This window comes from Cydia pomonella, chromosome 8 (assembly GCF_033807575.1).
Source record: "Cydia pomonella isolate Wapato2018A chromosome 8, ilCydPomo1, whole genome shotgun sequence".
NCBI classification, from domain to species: Eukaryota; Metazoa; Arthropoda; class Insecta; order Lepidoptera; family Tortricidae; genus Cydia; species Cydia pomonella.
Genome location: NC_084710.1, coordinates 21792084 through 21807054, shown reverse-complemented (window position 1 = coordinate 21807054; position 14971 = coordinate 21792084). Strand labels below are relative to the sequence as shown.

At 37.2% G+C, this 14971-nt stretch overlaps 1 protein-coding gene across 3 annotated transcripts in view; it reads right to left on the bottom strand.

Moving 5' to 3' along the window:
- Positions 1-2194: 2194 nt before the first annotated feature.
- LOC133520837 (angiotensin-converting enzyme-like) overlaps positions 2195-14971 on the bottom strand; it is a 75056-nt gene continuing 62279 nt past the window's right edge. For 2 of the 3 annotated variants that reach the window (XM_061855519.1, XM_061855522.1), the window contains exons 2-12: positions 12961-13182; positions 11961-12216; positions 10481-10624; positions 9567-9758; positions 8803-9070; positions 8170-8294; positions 7008-7138; positions 6112-6326; positions 5382-5513; positions 4980-5155; positions 2195-3793 (exon numbers count right to left, since the gene is read on the bottom strand). In XM_061855519.1, coding sequence (XP_061711503.1) covers positions 3729-3793; positions 4980-5155; positions 5382-5513; positions 6112-6326; positions 7008-7138; positions 8170-8294; positions 8803-9070; positions 9567-9758; positions 10481-10624; positions 11961-12216; positions 12961-13182 — 1926 coding nt within the window. In that variant the 3' untranslated portion in view covers positions 2195-3728. Of the gene's footprint in view, positions 3794-4979; positions 5156-5381; positions 5514-6111; positions 6327-7007; positions 7139-8011; positions 8137-8169; positions 8295-8802; positions 9071-9566; positions 9759-10480; positions 10625-11960; positions 12217-12960; positions 13183-14971 lie in introns of all 3 variants that reach the window. The other variant, XM_061855520.1, reaches the window with a different exon arrangement.

Below are 14971 nucleotides of genomic sequence, written 5' to 3'. Positions count from 1 at the left end.
CTTCGAGATATATGGCATCAAAGTTGAACAATTTTAGGCCGAAAAACTGGTTTACTGGCCATAACGATTGTGTTAATTAGTTTAAAATTAAAAACTCTGACCAGTTTTTAGAGACGTCAAAGACGAACCCAAATGTGTAGATTTCGTACATTTAAAATCCTTCACAGCAATCTAGTAACGAAAAAAGTGTTTTTTAGACATTGCTTAAAAACAATATAAAAAAATAAGTGTTCATTTCTTTCAAAATCCGGCAGACCAGAATGGAGATAAAAGATTGAAGAACCGATAGCCGTTGTCTTATAATTCTATCTACAGTGCAAATGTAGGAGTAACGACTCAAAACTAGTCCCCTTAAAGAGTGACCCGAACGGCCGTAAACCGAATAGCAACGAGTTACAAAAAAAGTTGGTTCACCCTTATACACTAAGATTAAATATTCATTGTTTGTATAACGTAACTTGTAGAAAAAATCGTTTATCTGTGGCGCTGTAAAGCCTAAGCTGAGCGCTTCTTGAAAAAATGACACTTTCATAATTTTCGTATTTTTCGTAAATTTTATGCTATTTCTACTCTGAATCACGCTCTTTTGATCCTGATGGGATAAAAAATTGTCCCAAAGTTTTTTCCTATTGTGTTACTATTTTCCGATATACTTTGTATGGTGGTAAGGTAAAGCCCGACCAGAAATATATGATTATTGTCAAGAGGGCGCTGTTATTCTCATGTATAGGGTGACAGTTCAGTTTAGTATAAAAATTTAGTTCCAATTAAATTCCGCAATATGGTGCAATTATGATCACATAATCATTATATTACTGGTCAGGGTTTAAGGGAAGGTGGCTATGTTTGAAAAATGGATGGAAATTTAGTGACACTTTTTGTCGTATAAGGATGAAGAGGGCTCGCAATCCTGGATAGAAATACAAAAGTGGCACAAAAGTTCACATAAAAAAATGGAAAAAAAACACTCAGGCATTGATTTAAAATGCCGGTATTTATTATCGAGTACGAGTATTTTAAATCCATGCGCTCAGATGGTAAAATAAGTACACTTCCCATCACATCATATAGTACACTTGAGTATTTTTTTTTATTCATATGATACTAGGATATATTTTTAGGCAATGACAGTTACTAATAATTATTTTATTTAAGCCCCATTTAGAAGGTTCAAGAAATTGCATGTAATTTACAACTTTTCGTTACATTGCAGTACTTGGTCGATCGACCGAATTCACCGTACGTAATTGTAGTTAGCAATGTACTAAATATTACATTCAAGTTCTTGAATTGTTTAAACGGGGCCTTAATTGCACCCGAGACACCTGATTATGTACAAATATATAGCGTCAACCGCTGATGTTATATATCGGTGTCCGCTAACGACCAGGAGAGCTAAAGGCTCATTCTTCTGGAATCTCTTTCCCCTGGCTATACCTATTCGCAAATTCTCAGGAGATTCCGCTTGGCACGAGTTACAGTCACCAAAAATGATATAAAAAAAATTACCCGAAATAATATGTGAAGTCAAAAACACTTTCAAAGTTCCTTTTGATCAAGAAGATTCCTTACTGACTGACTGTCGACTGCAAACTAAATGGGTCAGGCTTCCCATTCCCAACTGTCTTATATATATACTCAGGTGTAAACGTTGGAAGACCACGTCATTAGTAACATGACTTATTTATTGCAATCGAACCATCTGTATGTTATTGTTATTCGCTTCGCTAGTTGCTGAGTATCTGATAAGTTGTAACTTTCTAGATCGAAAATTTTCCTGTCATAAGTAAAATCAAATTTTCTTTATAACATTTTTTTCCGTATCTCTTTGTTTGACATAATTATTGAAAGTCATAATGTAGTCATAATTTGTCAGATTATCATTAGTCATAATTCTGAAACCGTTAACTTCTCAGGATTTTCGTAAGGTTATTCTATAGATAGGTTAGGTTAGGTTAGGTTAGTTATCCTGAAAAGTTACGCGTTTCTGCGGAAAAGCAAATTATGACTAACGAAAATGCGAGCAAACAATACATTATGACTTAAAACTTTATGGGAAACAATAGAGAACCCATTTGTTCATATCCTTAGATCATTCACTTCTAACGGTCTTATTTCTGCAAGCAATTTTCTTCATAATTCCAGAAGGTATACAGAAATCGGCAACCATTGGTGGTACGTGAAATAAAAATCATTCTAACTTAAAAATGTTTATTATGAATACTGAGCCTATTACAAATTAGCCTACCGCCGGCTGGGCACGAGATCGTTAAACGGTTCGGCAAAATAACGTTAAAAACATCGTTTTGTTAACTTTAAATGAATTCGTTAACTAGTTACTAACGATCTATTACAAGAAAGAGATCAATAATTTAACTACCTACCTATAATTTCTTACTATTTTAACCGACATTAAAATATTTTAATTTTGATCTATTTACTCCATGAAAACAGATTTTCATAACAAACATTTAAACATGACTTCATGTACTCAGTTAGTCCTCCGTTTATAAATTACATATACGATATTTACAAGACTGCGTGTCCACCAGAGATGTGCGAGGATGCGTTGCTAGAGTTGTGTGTGTTAATAACCAATAGAATCACTTCATTTACCTGTCCTCGCTCAGCGTGTAGTGATTCTATAACTTTTTTGCAAAAATATACCTTGCAACGCATCTTCGCGCATGTCTGGTGGAAACGCAGCCTAACACGTTCAGAAGTCGTGTTCAGATTTTGTAAATTTGAACTGCTTAGTAAGTTTTATATAAATCATCTTTTTGTAGCCATCTTAGAGCGGAAGACTGACGTCTAACTGCTCGATTCTAACTAAGATACGTCCAATATTAGTTTAAGATACAACACATGTACACGATATGGATACGTGGTTGTTTGAAGAAACGTCACTTTTGACACTGACACATCCGATCCATACCGTATCTAGACCTAATATTTGACGTATATTAAAGTTCGAATCGAGCTGTAAAGCTCCGTCCTGAGTATTTCTTTCTTATTGGCAATCACGTAGCAATACTGATGTCGCAGCAATTTCTTGCGACCAAGAACTAATAACTCAATCTGGATGTCCCGTCTAAAGGGGCCAACTGATTACCAGTTCTACGGACGATATCGGCCTGTCAGTTATTTGCGATTGTCAGCTTTTGCGTAATCAGTGGGCCTCTTAAGTAATGTAGTTGAGTCGCGAAATATGACAATTATCTTGAAGTTTGCTGTAACGTGTTATTCGTTCAAAATCACCTATTGGGCTAAAAAACTAAAACTCGAAAATGGCTGGACCGATTTGGTATTGAAATATTTTTGGAAGTTCAGGGAAGGTTCAAACGGTGAGAAAAATATGAAAAATTGCGAGGGAAATAGTAAAAACAACGATATGTACACTGCCAGGGCGTCTATAGAAATTCATAATTATATAGGTATAATATAGATAGATATAGAATGTTCACACAGTTGAGCAACTTTTGATTCAGTTCAATAAGAAAAGGAAAGTCAAGTCAAATCCAGCTTGCCGTCGAATATGACGGCCTACCAGTTATTACTAGTAACAACAAAATAACTTAACCATCCAGATCGAGTTGAAAGTCCCGTCCGACCGAACGCAGGAAACCCCTAACGACGCAACCATGAAGTAACTGTTCAAATAACGGTATTAACGATTAACGTTATTTTGTAACGTTGCCCAGCCGTGCCTAACGTAAGTACTGGCCGCGTCACGTGCTATGATCTTCTTTTTGCTCTGACTGTAGCGCTGCCTGTTGCTCTGCAGTGCAGTATTCTGGGAACAAGACAACACAGGTAATTTTAAAACATGTTTTTTACAAGCTTATATTTTTATGGAACTCGGAGACGTCCTTAAACTACGTCCAAAAGAGAAGTATGGGAAATGTGAATGTCATCTCGGTTTGTGTGGGAGGGCACAGCACAGTGGAAATCATTCCAGATCTAAAGCAGAGCCCGACTGGAGAAGTACCTCCACCTTAAAGAAAACCGCAGCTAAATAACACTAGACCCTACTCAAAGTGTTGTGTTCCTGCCGGTGAGTGAGGTTGCCAGAGCTCAACGAGAAGGCGGAGTGTTAGGGTCGGCAACGGGCATGTAACTCCTGTTGAGTTGAAAGCGTACATAGACTACGGAGACGGCTTACCATCAGGCGCCTCCAGACTACATCGTAAAGGCACATTGTAAGTTTTAGTAATTCTTAAGTAATCTACCAAAGGGTTAATATGTGTTACTGCATCGCAGAGCTAAACCTTGTGCCTTACTGTTACATTGTGCCTTTTATTTCTAATAAATAAATACCTATTATCGTCTTCCATCGTCCGGAACCTCTCATTTGCAACACCGTGGAGTGAGGCTTCATCCATCTGTCCCCGCACACTGATCTTGCGGTGAGATCCGCCAAAATACTGGGGGTTCTTAACGCACTTCTACGCGAGGCCGAAGGCCAACCAGCCAGACGGTTTGGACCGGACATTTATTCTAGCAGCTGTGTCCTTATTAACAGCCAATCCGTATTGCTTCATTGAAGAGCGTTTAAGTTAAGAAAGAACTTACGAATCTTGCTAGACTCCCAGGCGACATACTCACCGGTTCGCTTGTTTTCCTTCTCCAGCCACTCGTGGAGCAGCTTGAAGTACTCCAGCAGACCGCCTTTATTTCTCTCTGGCTCGTGATCTCCATCGGGTCAGGGGGGTGATCAGCCATTTAGACGACCCAATGGTTGGGTGTCTTAAAAGTGAACCATCGGATCACAAGCAATGAACTATGAGACCCTACGAAGGCTAATTAAAATCCTAAAATCCATGTGAGGCCGAAGGTCAAGCAGAAGAATGGCCTAGATTGGGCATTGATTTTAGCACGCATTGTTCACGAACTCCAATAATTTGACTGCGTTCCTGATATTTGATATAGCCTACCCATTTTGCTAAATTTAAAAGCGTTAATGTTAAGAAAGAACTTACGAATCTTGCTAGACTCCCAGCCGACGTACTCGCCGGTCCTCTCGTTTTCCTTCTGCAGCCACTCGTGCAGCGGCTTGAAGTACTCGAGCAGCCCGTCCGCCTTCATCTCCCTCTGGCCCGTCAGCGCCTCCATCGCGTCGGGCCAGGGGTGCGAGGAACCCATTTTGAGCATGTTTCTGAAAGTAAACAAGTAATGGAGTTACTTTGAGTTTTTTTTTTAATAATGCCTCACTGCTCCTTTCATAACCTCTGATTCTTCTTACACTCTGAACCTAAAAGTTCACGTAATGAGTGGTTTCAGAAGAAATTTCTTTTATAATCAAACTTTTTTCAACCCTTAAATTATAGAATATTCCTTTTACTAAATGTTTTACTTAAACGAAATGTAGTTTTAGAACTTACGATAGTGCATTTCCAGCAGCAACGCTGTCTACAATATCGCAGTCGACTAGTTTCTTCGTGGCTGAATATTCTCCTGCGAGCTCGCACAACGCTCGGTGAAATTGGAATTGGATGATGAAGGACACGAAATACCTGCATTGAAAGATACATATTTATTCATGATGGGTCTCGGTTAATTTTGATACCAGCAAAAGGTAAACATTGAAATAAAAATGACCGGTTCTCCCTGTAGAGACCATGTGTTAAGATCACAAGTTAATCTCTCATACATTCACATCATTTTACAGGTGATTAATCTTTGTTTTAATATAACGTTTTTTTTTGTTAGCCTACTTTAGTGTGCCACTGCTGGGCAAAGGTCTCCCTCGTTTTCTCCACTAGACCCTGTCAATGGCACTTTGCCACCATTTTAGAATGAGTCCAAGTCGTCGCGCCATCTCCTTTTCGTTCTGCCTGCACCCCGTCCTGCACCATTTATGGTGTTCCGTGGATCCGTTCCGGGTGCATGCGGCAGATATGTCCAGCCCAACGTCACATAACGTCACAGTGTGACATAACGTCAATAGACACATGATACTTTAAGCTGACGTATCATATCCTCAGTCCTAATAACCATAAGCTCCACCACACCCTCAAGCCTGCCATTGCCAGTAGCAGCAGTTGTTCTAGAAGGACCGAAGCAAAATACATAGATTCAGAATTCAGATAAAAGACAGAAAAACCTCCTCACCTAGCATACTCAACATCAGCAGATACATGATATTTAGCAGCAGCATCAAAGTCCTCTTCAGTTCTCGTGACTGGAGGTTCCACTCCTTGTAATTTCTCTCTTAATCTCCAGTAGTGGCAGTTATAATTCTCAGGGGTGGTGGTTCCACGGAAGACCCCGTAGCGGAACAGGTCCAGGGTGTAAGCGAAAGGTAGAAAGACTACTTTGTCTATACTCTGAAATTAAATGACGAAGAAATTAAAGACAACACATTTCTTTTAGCCAAGACGCATCAATTTTACTAAAGCCTGACCAGAAATATATGATCATTGTCAAGAGGGCGCTATTATTCGCATGCATAGGGTGACAGTTCAGTTTAGTATGAAAAATTTAGTTCCAATTAAATTCCGTAATATGGCGCGTGATCATATATTACAGGTCAGGCTTTACAATTATTAGTTGACCATTAAAAATCACGACAAATAACGTCGTGTACGTGACGTTCTGGTAAATTAGTCGCATCGATATCTTTGTCCTAGACTGTTCACTGTCCATCCATATCAGTGTCCTTCGTACAACTTGGATTTATCTAAAACTTAGGGTGTGCTCTTGATACAGGTTTTCTACACAAAATTTGCCCCAGAACCATATATGCCTGGTTCTTGCAGTACAAAATAAATACCAGGAGAGTTCTGTACACCATTTTCATGGTGCAATCGTCGTTAGGCAAATCAATATGACATGAGCTTGGCAATATGACGAAATGAAAATTGAAAACGCAAGAAGTAGAAAACAAGAATTCTCAGCACTCTTCTTTCCAATAATCTTCACCGTGAGAATAGTAAAACCGTCCTTCTCCATACGCCTTGCTGCAGAATGGTTTCATTATTCTCATGAAGATGAAATCAATGACTTACCATTTTATACAGCTGATTGATCTCAGTCTGCTCGTCTTCTGTGTCGTTCTTGTTGATAAGTCCAACGCTTCGCAAGTGTTTTGGTGAAGACACCGACAGGGCTATCGTGTCACCCACAGCTTCGTGGAAACCTGCAACATGTATAATGTCTCATGTTCTGTTCATCTCAATGTACCTACGTATAGGTCGTGTCATCCACGATGACGCGCAGAGTTGTTAAATCTAACCTTTAACAACATGGCATTACGAGTCAAGGCACACGTCTTCGTGAATAACACTATCTATAAGACCGTAAATGAACAGGAACGGAAGGACGGACGTAGGGCGTACATAAAGAGGAACAGAACATGAGATCTCTAAGAAGTGGCGAGTGACCAGTTGGGCGTTCAGCGTCCAAAGGATTTGACTCACTTATACTTTCATATATTTAAGGTGCTTATTGATGCTGAAAAATTAATGTATGGTGCTAGAAGTATGGAGAAAAATGTATTTATTGATGGTGATCTTGAAGACCTATCTGATTCCCTTATTTATCGAAGGATATCTTAGCGATATTGATAGTGGAAAAGATAGCACAAATCATTCATGAATAGAAATAGTAGTCGCAAAGTATGCAGAAAGTAAACGATACCCGAAATATAAAGCAGTGTTTTTGCTGTGATTTAAAAAATATCCTGTTTACGATTTGCGTGCGTTACTTGATTATGATAACTCTTATTACATAGATGATGTTAATTAATTACCATATTTTATGATTTTGGATTAGTGAAACTAATGAACAATTACATTTTTATAAACTTAAACTTAACGTATAAGTTAGTATTCGTTTATTTTAAATAATAAGAAATAATATTTTACTAACATAGGTAATATAGTTCCCCAGATCTTAACGACATTCCAAATATATGAGGGTTAGTTAATTTAATAATAAATTAAAGTTCAGACACACACAGAACGATCCCACACAAACTCAGAACCAATAGTGATTGTTTAGGTGAAGTCACCTGGATTTGCGCCCGCTCTGAACACAGCCGGCTGATTCACATACTGCAGGTAATACTGCACATGACCCATCTCATGGTGGACCGTTCTGAACATCCCAGAATCGACTGTCGTGCACATTTTGATCCTACAAATAAACTAAAATTCAAATTATTATTACCTGGGTTAGCTCCGTCACGAAATACAACCGGTTGATGTTTGTATTGAAGAAAGTACTGAATGTGACCCATTTCGTGGTGTGTTGTTTGGAAATATTCGTAATCTACTGTTGTGCACTGCTTGATCCTTGAAATTAAGCCAGATATTAGAAGATAACAGATAATTTTGAATATGGCGTGCATGACCAATCTGAGAAATCTTTTGGTCAACATCAGCATTTCAACCGTCCCATTTCTAGAATACAGTTTGGAGGATTATTTGTTTGCGGTAAAAGTATATGTTCTAGCAAACAACGGAACAAAATATTTATCCGCGGAAATAGATCCAATACACATAAATTTGTAAATCACTTTTAACTTTCTCTCAAAAAGAAAAATTATTAATTTAAATTATAAGTTTTTGTGGATGGAACCTATTCACTAAACTACGTTCAGTTATAATAAAGAAATACTTCATCAAAAATTATGCAGACGATTGAAACGCTCAAACATTGAACCCATTACATAAATAACTTGGTCTAAAGAAAAAGCCATCCTTGGCTTCTAAATTATTACAGCAAATCAAAACAACCACCACCGTAATGATCAAGCAAAAGGAAATATGCATGCATCATCAAATGTCAAATCTGCAATACCTGAAATCTTCACCGTCATAAAAGTCCCAAGCAGAAGCATGGCAAACGATATCCCTATCAGTAGGCTTCTCTATTATAGAATTCTTCCAGAATTTCTCCGGCATTGGGGTAAGCTTCAATGACCTGAAGAAACTGTCTGACATCTGGAACATTTTGAGCGCTGTGTAGTTCTGATCCTTCATTGCTTGTGTGATGTCTATTTCTTTCTTGTCTGGGTATGGGCGTGTGAATGATTCTATGTTGTTCCAGGTTTGAGCCCACATATTACCTGAAAGTATTTGTTAAGTTTGAAAGTTAGCAGTCTGGATTAAGAAATTATTTAGTTCCTCATTAAACTTCAAATTACTTTTATGTTCAATAGCAGTACATATATTGTTTTGTGTTACATTTATTACGAAGAAAGACACCAAGGCGGTTTGTTTACAGAGGTCCAACCGGGAAACGCGAAAATCGAAATTTATTTATTTGCCTCTTTATCGCTCAAATATGCAAGTGATAGAGAGTTTAAATAATGAAATTCTGTTTTTCTTGTTTCGTGGTAGACCCTTAGAATGTGATGGATTATAGTAGTGGCGCCCCCCACACAGATTTTCGCGCAGAAGGTGTGGGACATATTGCTTATTTGACAGTTGGCAGCTGCCAAATAGTATGAAGATGTCGTCCCACGAAAATTCATATTTTCACCACGTTGTGCGTTGCCATCGCTTGCACTTACACCACAGCCAACTTCGCATATAGCCAATACAAATAATTGGGTATCTTACCCAATAAGTGCGCCGGAATAGGTCCCCTAGCGGACACCACCTCAGGCCCGTACTTGTCCCTCAACTGCTTCCGGACGTAGGCGTGCAGCTGCTGGTAGAGGGGCTTCACGTCGTTCCACAGCTTCTCCAGCTGCGCTTCGAAGTCGTTTACTTCATAGTCAGACTGCCACCATTCTGCTACGTCTTTGTAACCTGAAACACGTCGGTGAAGTCGTAAGATATCGAGGAACAACATTTTCATGATAAGAATTTCACAAGTTTTCTAGTACTTACAATAAGTACTTACCGCGATTTCTCTTAAGGTTTTTTTTAAACCAGAAACATAAAGTGTATGTTATTATTAGAAAGGGAGGCAAGGGACCAACGTTTAGGATTAAATCTTCTTATAGAACAGTAATGTCTGTCATACAACGTTGTATAACGGAGCATAAGTCGATGGACTTTTTCTAATTAATAAAAGTGATGATGATGACAGTAATGAATAAAAAAACAATATAATTAGAAAAAGTGGAGCGCTATTAAAAACGTATCAAATCTCCAACCCAGGTTGAGGTCAAAGAGAAAAATAACAGCAAGTTTCATAAACAGATTGCCACGAATAGAAGTTGATGAAATTAAGTTTACTTAGTATTATGATAATGAACTTTAGATACTAGAGATCGACTACACAGATAAAAAATATAAACCAACCATTGAGCTTGACAGCATCATCATGCTGTCAGAAAGGCCATCTCTGTATAAAATAAGAAAGCTTGCCACGAGAAGAAAGGTGCCTTTTCAATGAGGCGGAGATTAGAGGAGACGTGCGGCAATCAACCAATGGCATTGGTTCCCTTTTCCCACACATCTACTCTCATCTCCGCTTATCTCCTCCTCATTGAAAAAGCAGACGAAGAAAAGATATGAAGACCCACCATTGAGTTTGGCAGCCTCATTGCTCAGCCTCACGTATTGAGTGAAGTTATCCTTTGCGCGGGCGCCGGCTGCCTTGTGCCACTCCACCCAGGTGTGTTCCAGCTCGGACACGTTCTGGCTCTTTGCGAAGATTTCTGTTATATCTGGAAAATTAATGTTAAATTGTTTATTTCCCAAATAGAACTTGCGGATAAGTATCGGGAGTTTGAGATTAGTGTAAATTTTTCATACCGCTACCATGTTCATCGTCAACTGCAAGAATTGACGAAACAGTTTCTTGCAACTTAAAGATAGTGCTCTTAAGTCACATTCAATATCTTTTTTGTAATAATTATTCTATGTAGCTGTGTGTGTACTCATCCACTTCAATTATCCTACCGATAAATAAGAAAATACTACGTATAAATTTAAATGTTCACGATTATCACTCGTTAAACTAAAAGCGGGGACTTATTGTGTTAGGTAAATCGGGGAAATAGCGTCGATTTAAAGAAGATGGGGAAGGGCAAAATGATATTCTGCCGTAGACGCATTTAGATCGAAAGTTCGCCATCAAGTCCTGTACTATTTCAGCTACTTGTAATTCTAAAGCAAACACATTTGCGCTACTGAAGTTAATGTCCCGCTTGAAATTCGTTAAAAACAGTAAATTAGTGAATTTTCTAGAGTAGGACTAATCTAACTCTGCGTGGAATTTACAAATATGATCATCAAACTTCTTTAAAACATGACGTTTACCATGACACTTCCTCACTGTTCAAGTCAACTTTAGCTTAAATAGACTTTATATTTTTATGTACGTACGTATTCATCCACAAAGTTTTTCAGGTATTACTAAACTTAGAGGAACCAATGTCTTAATTAACTTATTGTTTTCTAAAACAATAGGTAAAGTTGCCAAGGCGTTTAAAATCGTTTGTGAACGCAAGAAACGTGTTTGGAATGTCATTAATTAATTATTGCATAAAATTTTGCTAAAAATGAGAATAAAAATATTTCTTGAACGAAGTAATAGCAAAATAGCAATACTTATATATATATAGCCATATAGTATAAATATGTCTCTGATTATTGAACATTTTCAACCAGCTAAATCGCAAGAATATCTGTGGCTCATTTTATTTATAGTTGTCCACTAAACTTTTCTTAGATTTGAGACTTTATATGTTACTTCTACGCAGAATTACGAGCTCTTTCGATCCTAATAGGAGACAAAAGTGTACCAAACTGTCTAAAGTAACGGAGTAGAAATAAAAATCATAGGACACATTTTTTCTTCTCTCAAAATCGAAAGAACTCCTGATGCTAAATATAGATAACAAAGTCCCAAATCTCAAACAAATGTAAGTTAGTATATACATATAACTTTAAATAAAATGGCCCCCTTAATCCCCAGACGTTTTCAATGTGTCCCTTATTATTATAAATTATATATTGTGATTCGACCAAACAAAATGATTATTCATTTCTGTAACTTACCAGGTTCCAACGACAAATCACACTTAGTCGCATCCTTGTACGAGCAAATCTTCGACGTCGCATAGTTCGACTCCATGTCTGAAACTGACTTCATCAGCATCTTGTACTTGTCGTCAGGCAACGCTGCAACTCCTAGCTGACTGTACTTCTTGAACATTCTCCTTAATGTCACATCTTGGAAGTCCTGCCACTTGTACATCTTCGTTTCTTCCCATGCTAACTTCTCTAGTTTTGAGATCTCTAGTTGGGTTTGTATCTGGAATGGAAGATTGGTTCTTATTGTTTGATGTGAGTTTTTAAAACTCGGTACTTACATACAAAGAACAAAAAGCAATTGTTATAGTATTCATATTTTTTTAAATCATGTATGGATAATAACCATAACTACCTGAAGACCATCTGTGTCGCCCAAATTGGGTTGAATGTTGGCGCGATCCAAAAATATATCATGCACATAAAGTACAAGCTAAGAAATATGAACCTTAGTTGAGAGTATGAAAGTTACGATATGAGAACAACTTCGTGGCGTGGCTTATTCGAACGTGTTCAATACTACAATATCGACACGAAACTTTGGCTCTTCAACCTCTTCATTTTCCTGAGTAATATTATAAGTAAGTATACGACCATTTAGATTTGGTGGCGCGATCCCTTTTTTTCCCAGAAGTTCTGTCTAGTTGAAAAATATATACTTACTTACTTACTTACTTCGTTGGCTCAGCGACCCAAAATGGCTAAAGGCTTGGGTGTCTTCCCTACGTGGCTATGAGCACGGTAAGAGACTATTCAAGTACTGTCAACTCTGAACAACACTAACCTTCTGTTCTTTATTTTCTTTAGTAATATTAGAAGTATACGCTCAGAATGTCACTCATTCAACTGAATGAATAGAAATGTAAGATTATTCTCCATCTTCATGTTCTGATGCCTTCAGATCTGGCCCTTCCTAGTGTGGCTACTTAAGCACTACATCAATGTATCAAGTCTAATTAGTACTTACCTTCTGATCTTCATTTTCCTTAGTTATGTTAGACGTGTAAGCCCATTCAGCTTTGGTGGCTCTATTTCTCCTCTCTCCAGCAGCTTTGTCCAGCTGCAGGATATATTCTCTTCCTTCATGCTCTGAAGCCTCCAGGTCTGGGTCCCTTCCTTGTGTGGCCACCACGAACACAGCCACTATCGCCGCGATTAGCACAGCTCCGCCGCCGATTTTCAACATCGTCTGTAATAAAGGATTAAATTTAGAGATTTATATTCTCTAAATATATGTACTGCGAGAGATTGTGTGGGATCAAAACAACTGGGGTAAACTTGTGTCGAATGTAATACTCGATTTGGGTAGCTTGTGCAGCTAAGCAATTAAACTTAATACTACTTATTACGTAATACTTTTATTATCACCAACACGGTATAAGTAACTAGTTATAGTGTGCTGGTGATAAATAAAATATGCATATAATCCTGAGATTATATAAGGATTTGCTGAACCTGAATTAAATAAAGATTTCCGCTTGTCCACGACTTAATTCATTCTATTTTCCATATTGTGAATTTCCCCTGTCAATAATAGAACTTAGATTTTGCTTATATCTTGGTCATTCTAATGCTTGGACTTGAAATAGTTGCATTGTTGCGATCACATTTTAACGTGTTACGTGAGTGACAGGAATACAAGAAATATTTTGTTTGATTATTGTCTCATAAAATATACAAACTCTAACCTACTAAACATTTGTATGAACTTTAATAATGTATGTACAGTACCGTGAAACGACTTCAGGACTTTTACCTCATCCTATTGTAAAAAATACACTTAAAAAGTAGCATTACAGTTAAAATGTATGTAAATTTCTAAAACGTGTAAAATCTGCCAATTTGACAAAATGATGTTTAACTTCAAAAATAATATTATAACACTACGTTTTATTTTCATCGGATCAGTATCTTGGTTTCATGACAGTCATAGACTGAGTCAAAGAGTATAATAATATATATGACTGAGTCATAGAGGAAAAATGTCACCCTTATCGAGAAGGAGAAAATAATATAAAATATCCTCGAAAAATATTTTCAAGATCATTTGAGTTTTGGATGGGTTTTAGTGTTCATTTAAAAAGTGAATTATTGGTCCGTTCATGGTAATAGACGTCGTGCTATTTTGTGCATAACCGCTGATATTCAGAACTACCTATCTGAAACAAAACGGAGAAATTGCAGATACCAGACACTGAAGTATTTGTAACTTTTGTAAGGTAAGTGGGCTGATTTTTATTTGGTTTTAGTTTTTTTTTTTTCGTCAGATTTTGATAACATTTGGTAAGTTTGACGAGCTCCTCATCTTAGAAGGAATTAATACGAGATCCCAATTCGGGACGAAAAATGTAGGTATGCAAATTTCCTTTCAGTTACGAAAATACCATACGCTATCGTAACTCAAAGGAAGATTTTGTATGACATACAGCAAATTTGCGCTTATATAGTTAGTTATTGTACAGAATAGGGAAGTCTGTATATCAACCAAATTTTATCGAATTCTGATCTGACGTACTACCTTTTAAACAAGTTTTATAGTTTCTTAAGTACTTACAGCCGAAAACCAGGGCTGGGAATCTATATTATTTTCATTTTATTTTATCAAAGTGTATGCTCACACCGGTATTATATTGTCCTAGTTCTAAGTACGAGTATACTGTTTTGCATGGTAGGTTTTATGAAATTGTATTTTATAACATTCGTATTTAAGTTTTGTTTCTAAAACTTCTATGCCATGGGTCAGATGGGTGGAATGTATGGGTCATGCCTGAATTAAATTATTATTTTAAATGTTATTATTTCGTATATCATCAGTACAAAACTTTCGAAATCTTACCGTACCTTATCAATCTTATCATTTTACCTACAACCGCATATAGCGGAATTTCATCCACAAAAATATTCCCTGTATTTCCAACATTCCTCTTTCACTGTTAACATTAACAGACCATTTTAAAAACCTTTTTGCAATGATTATA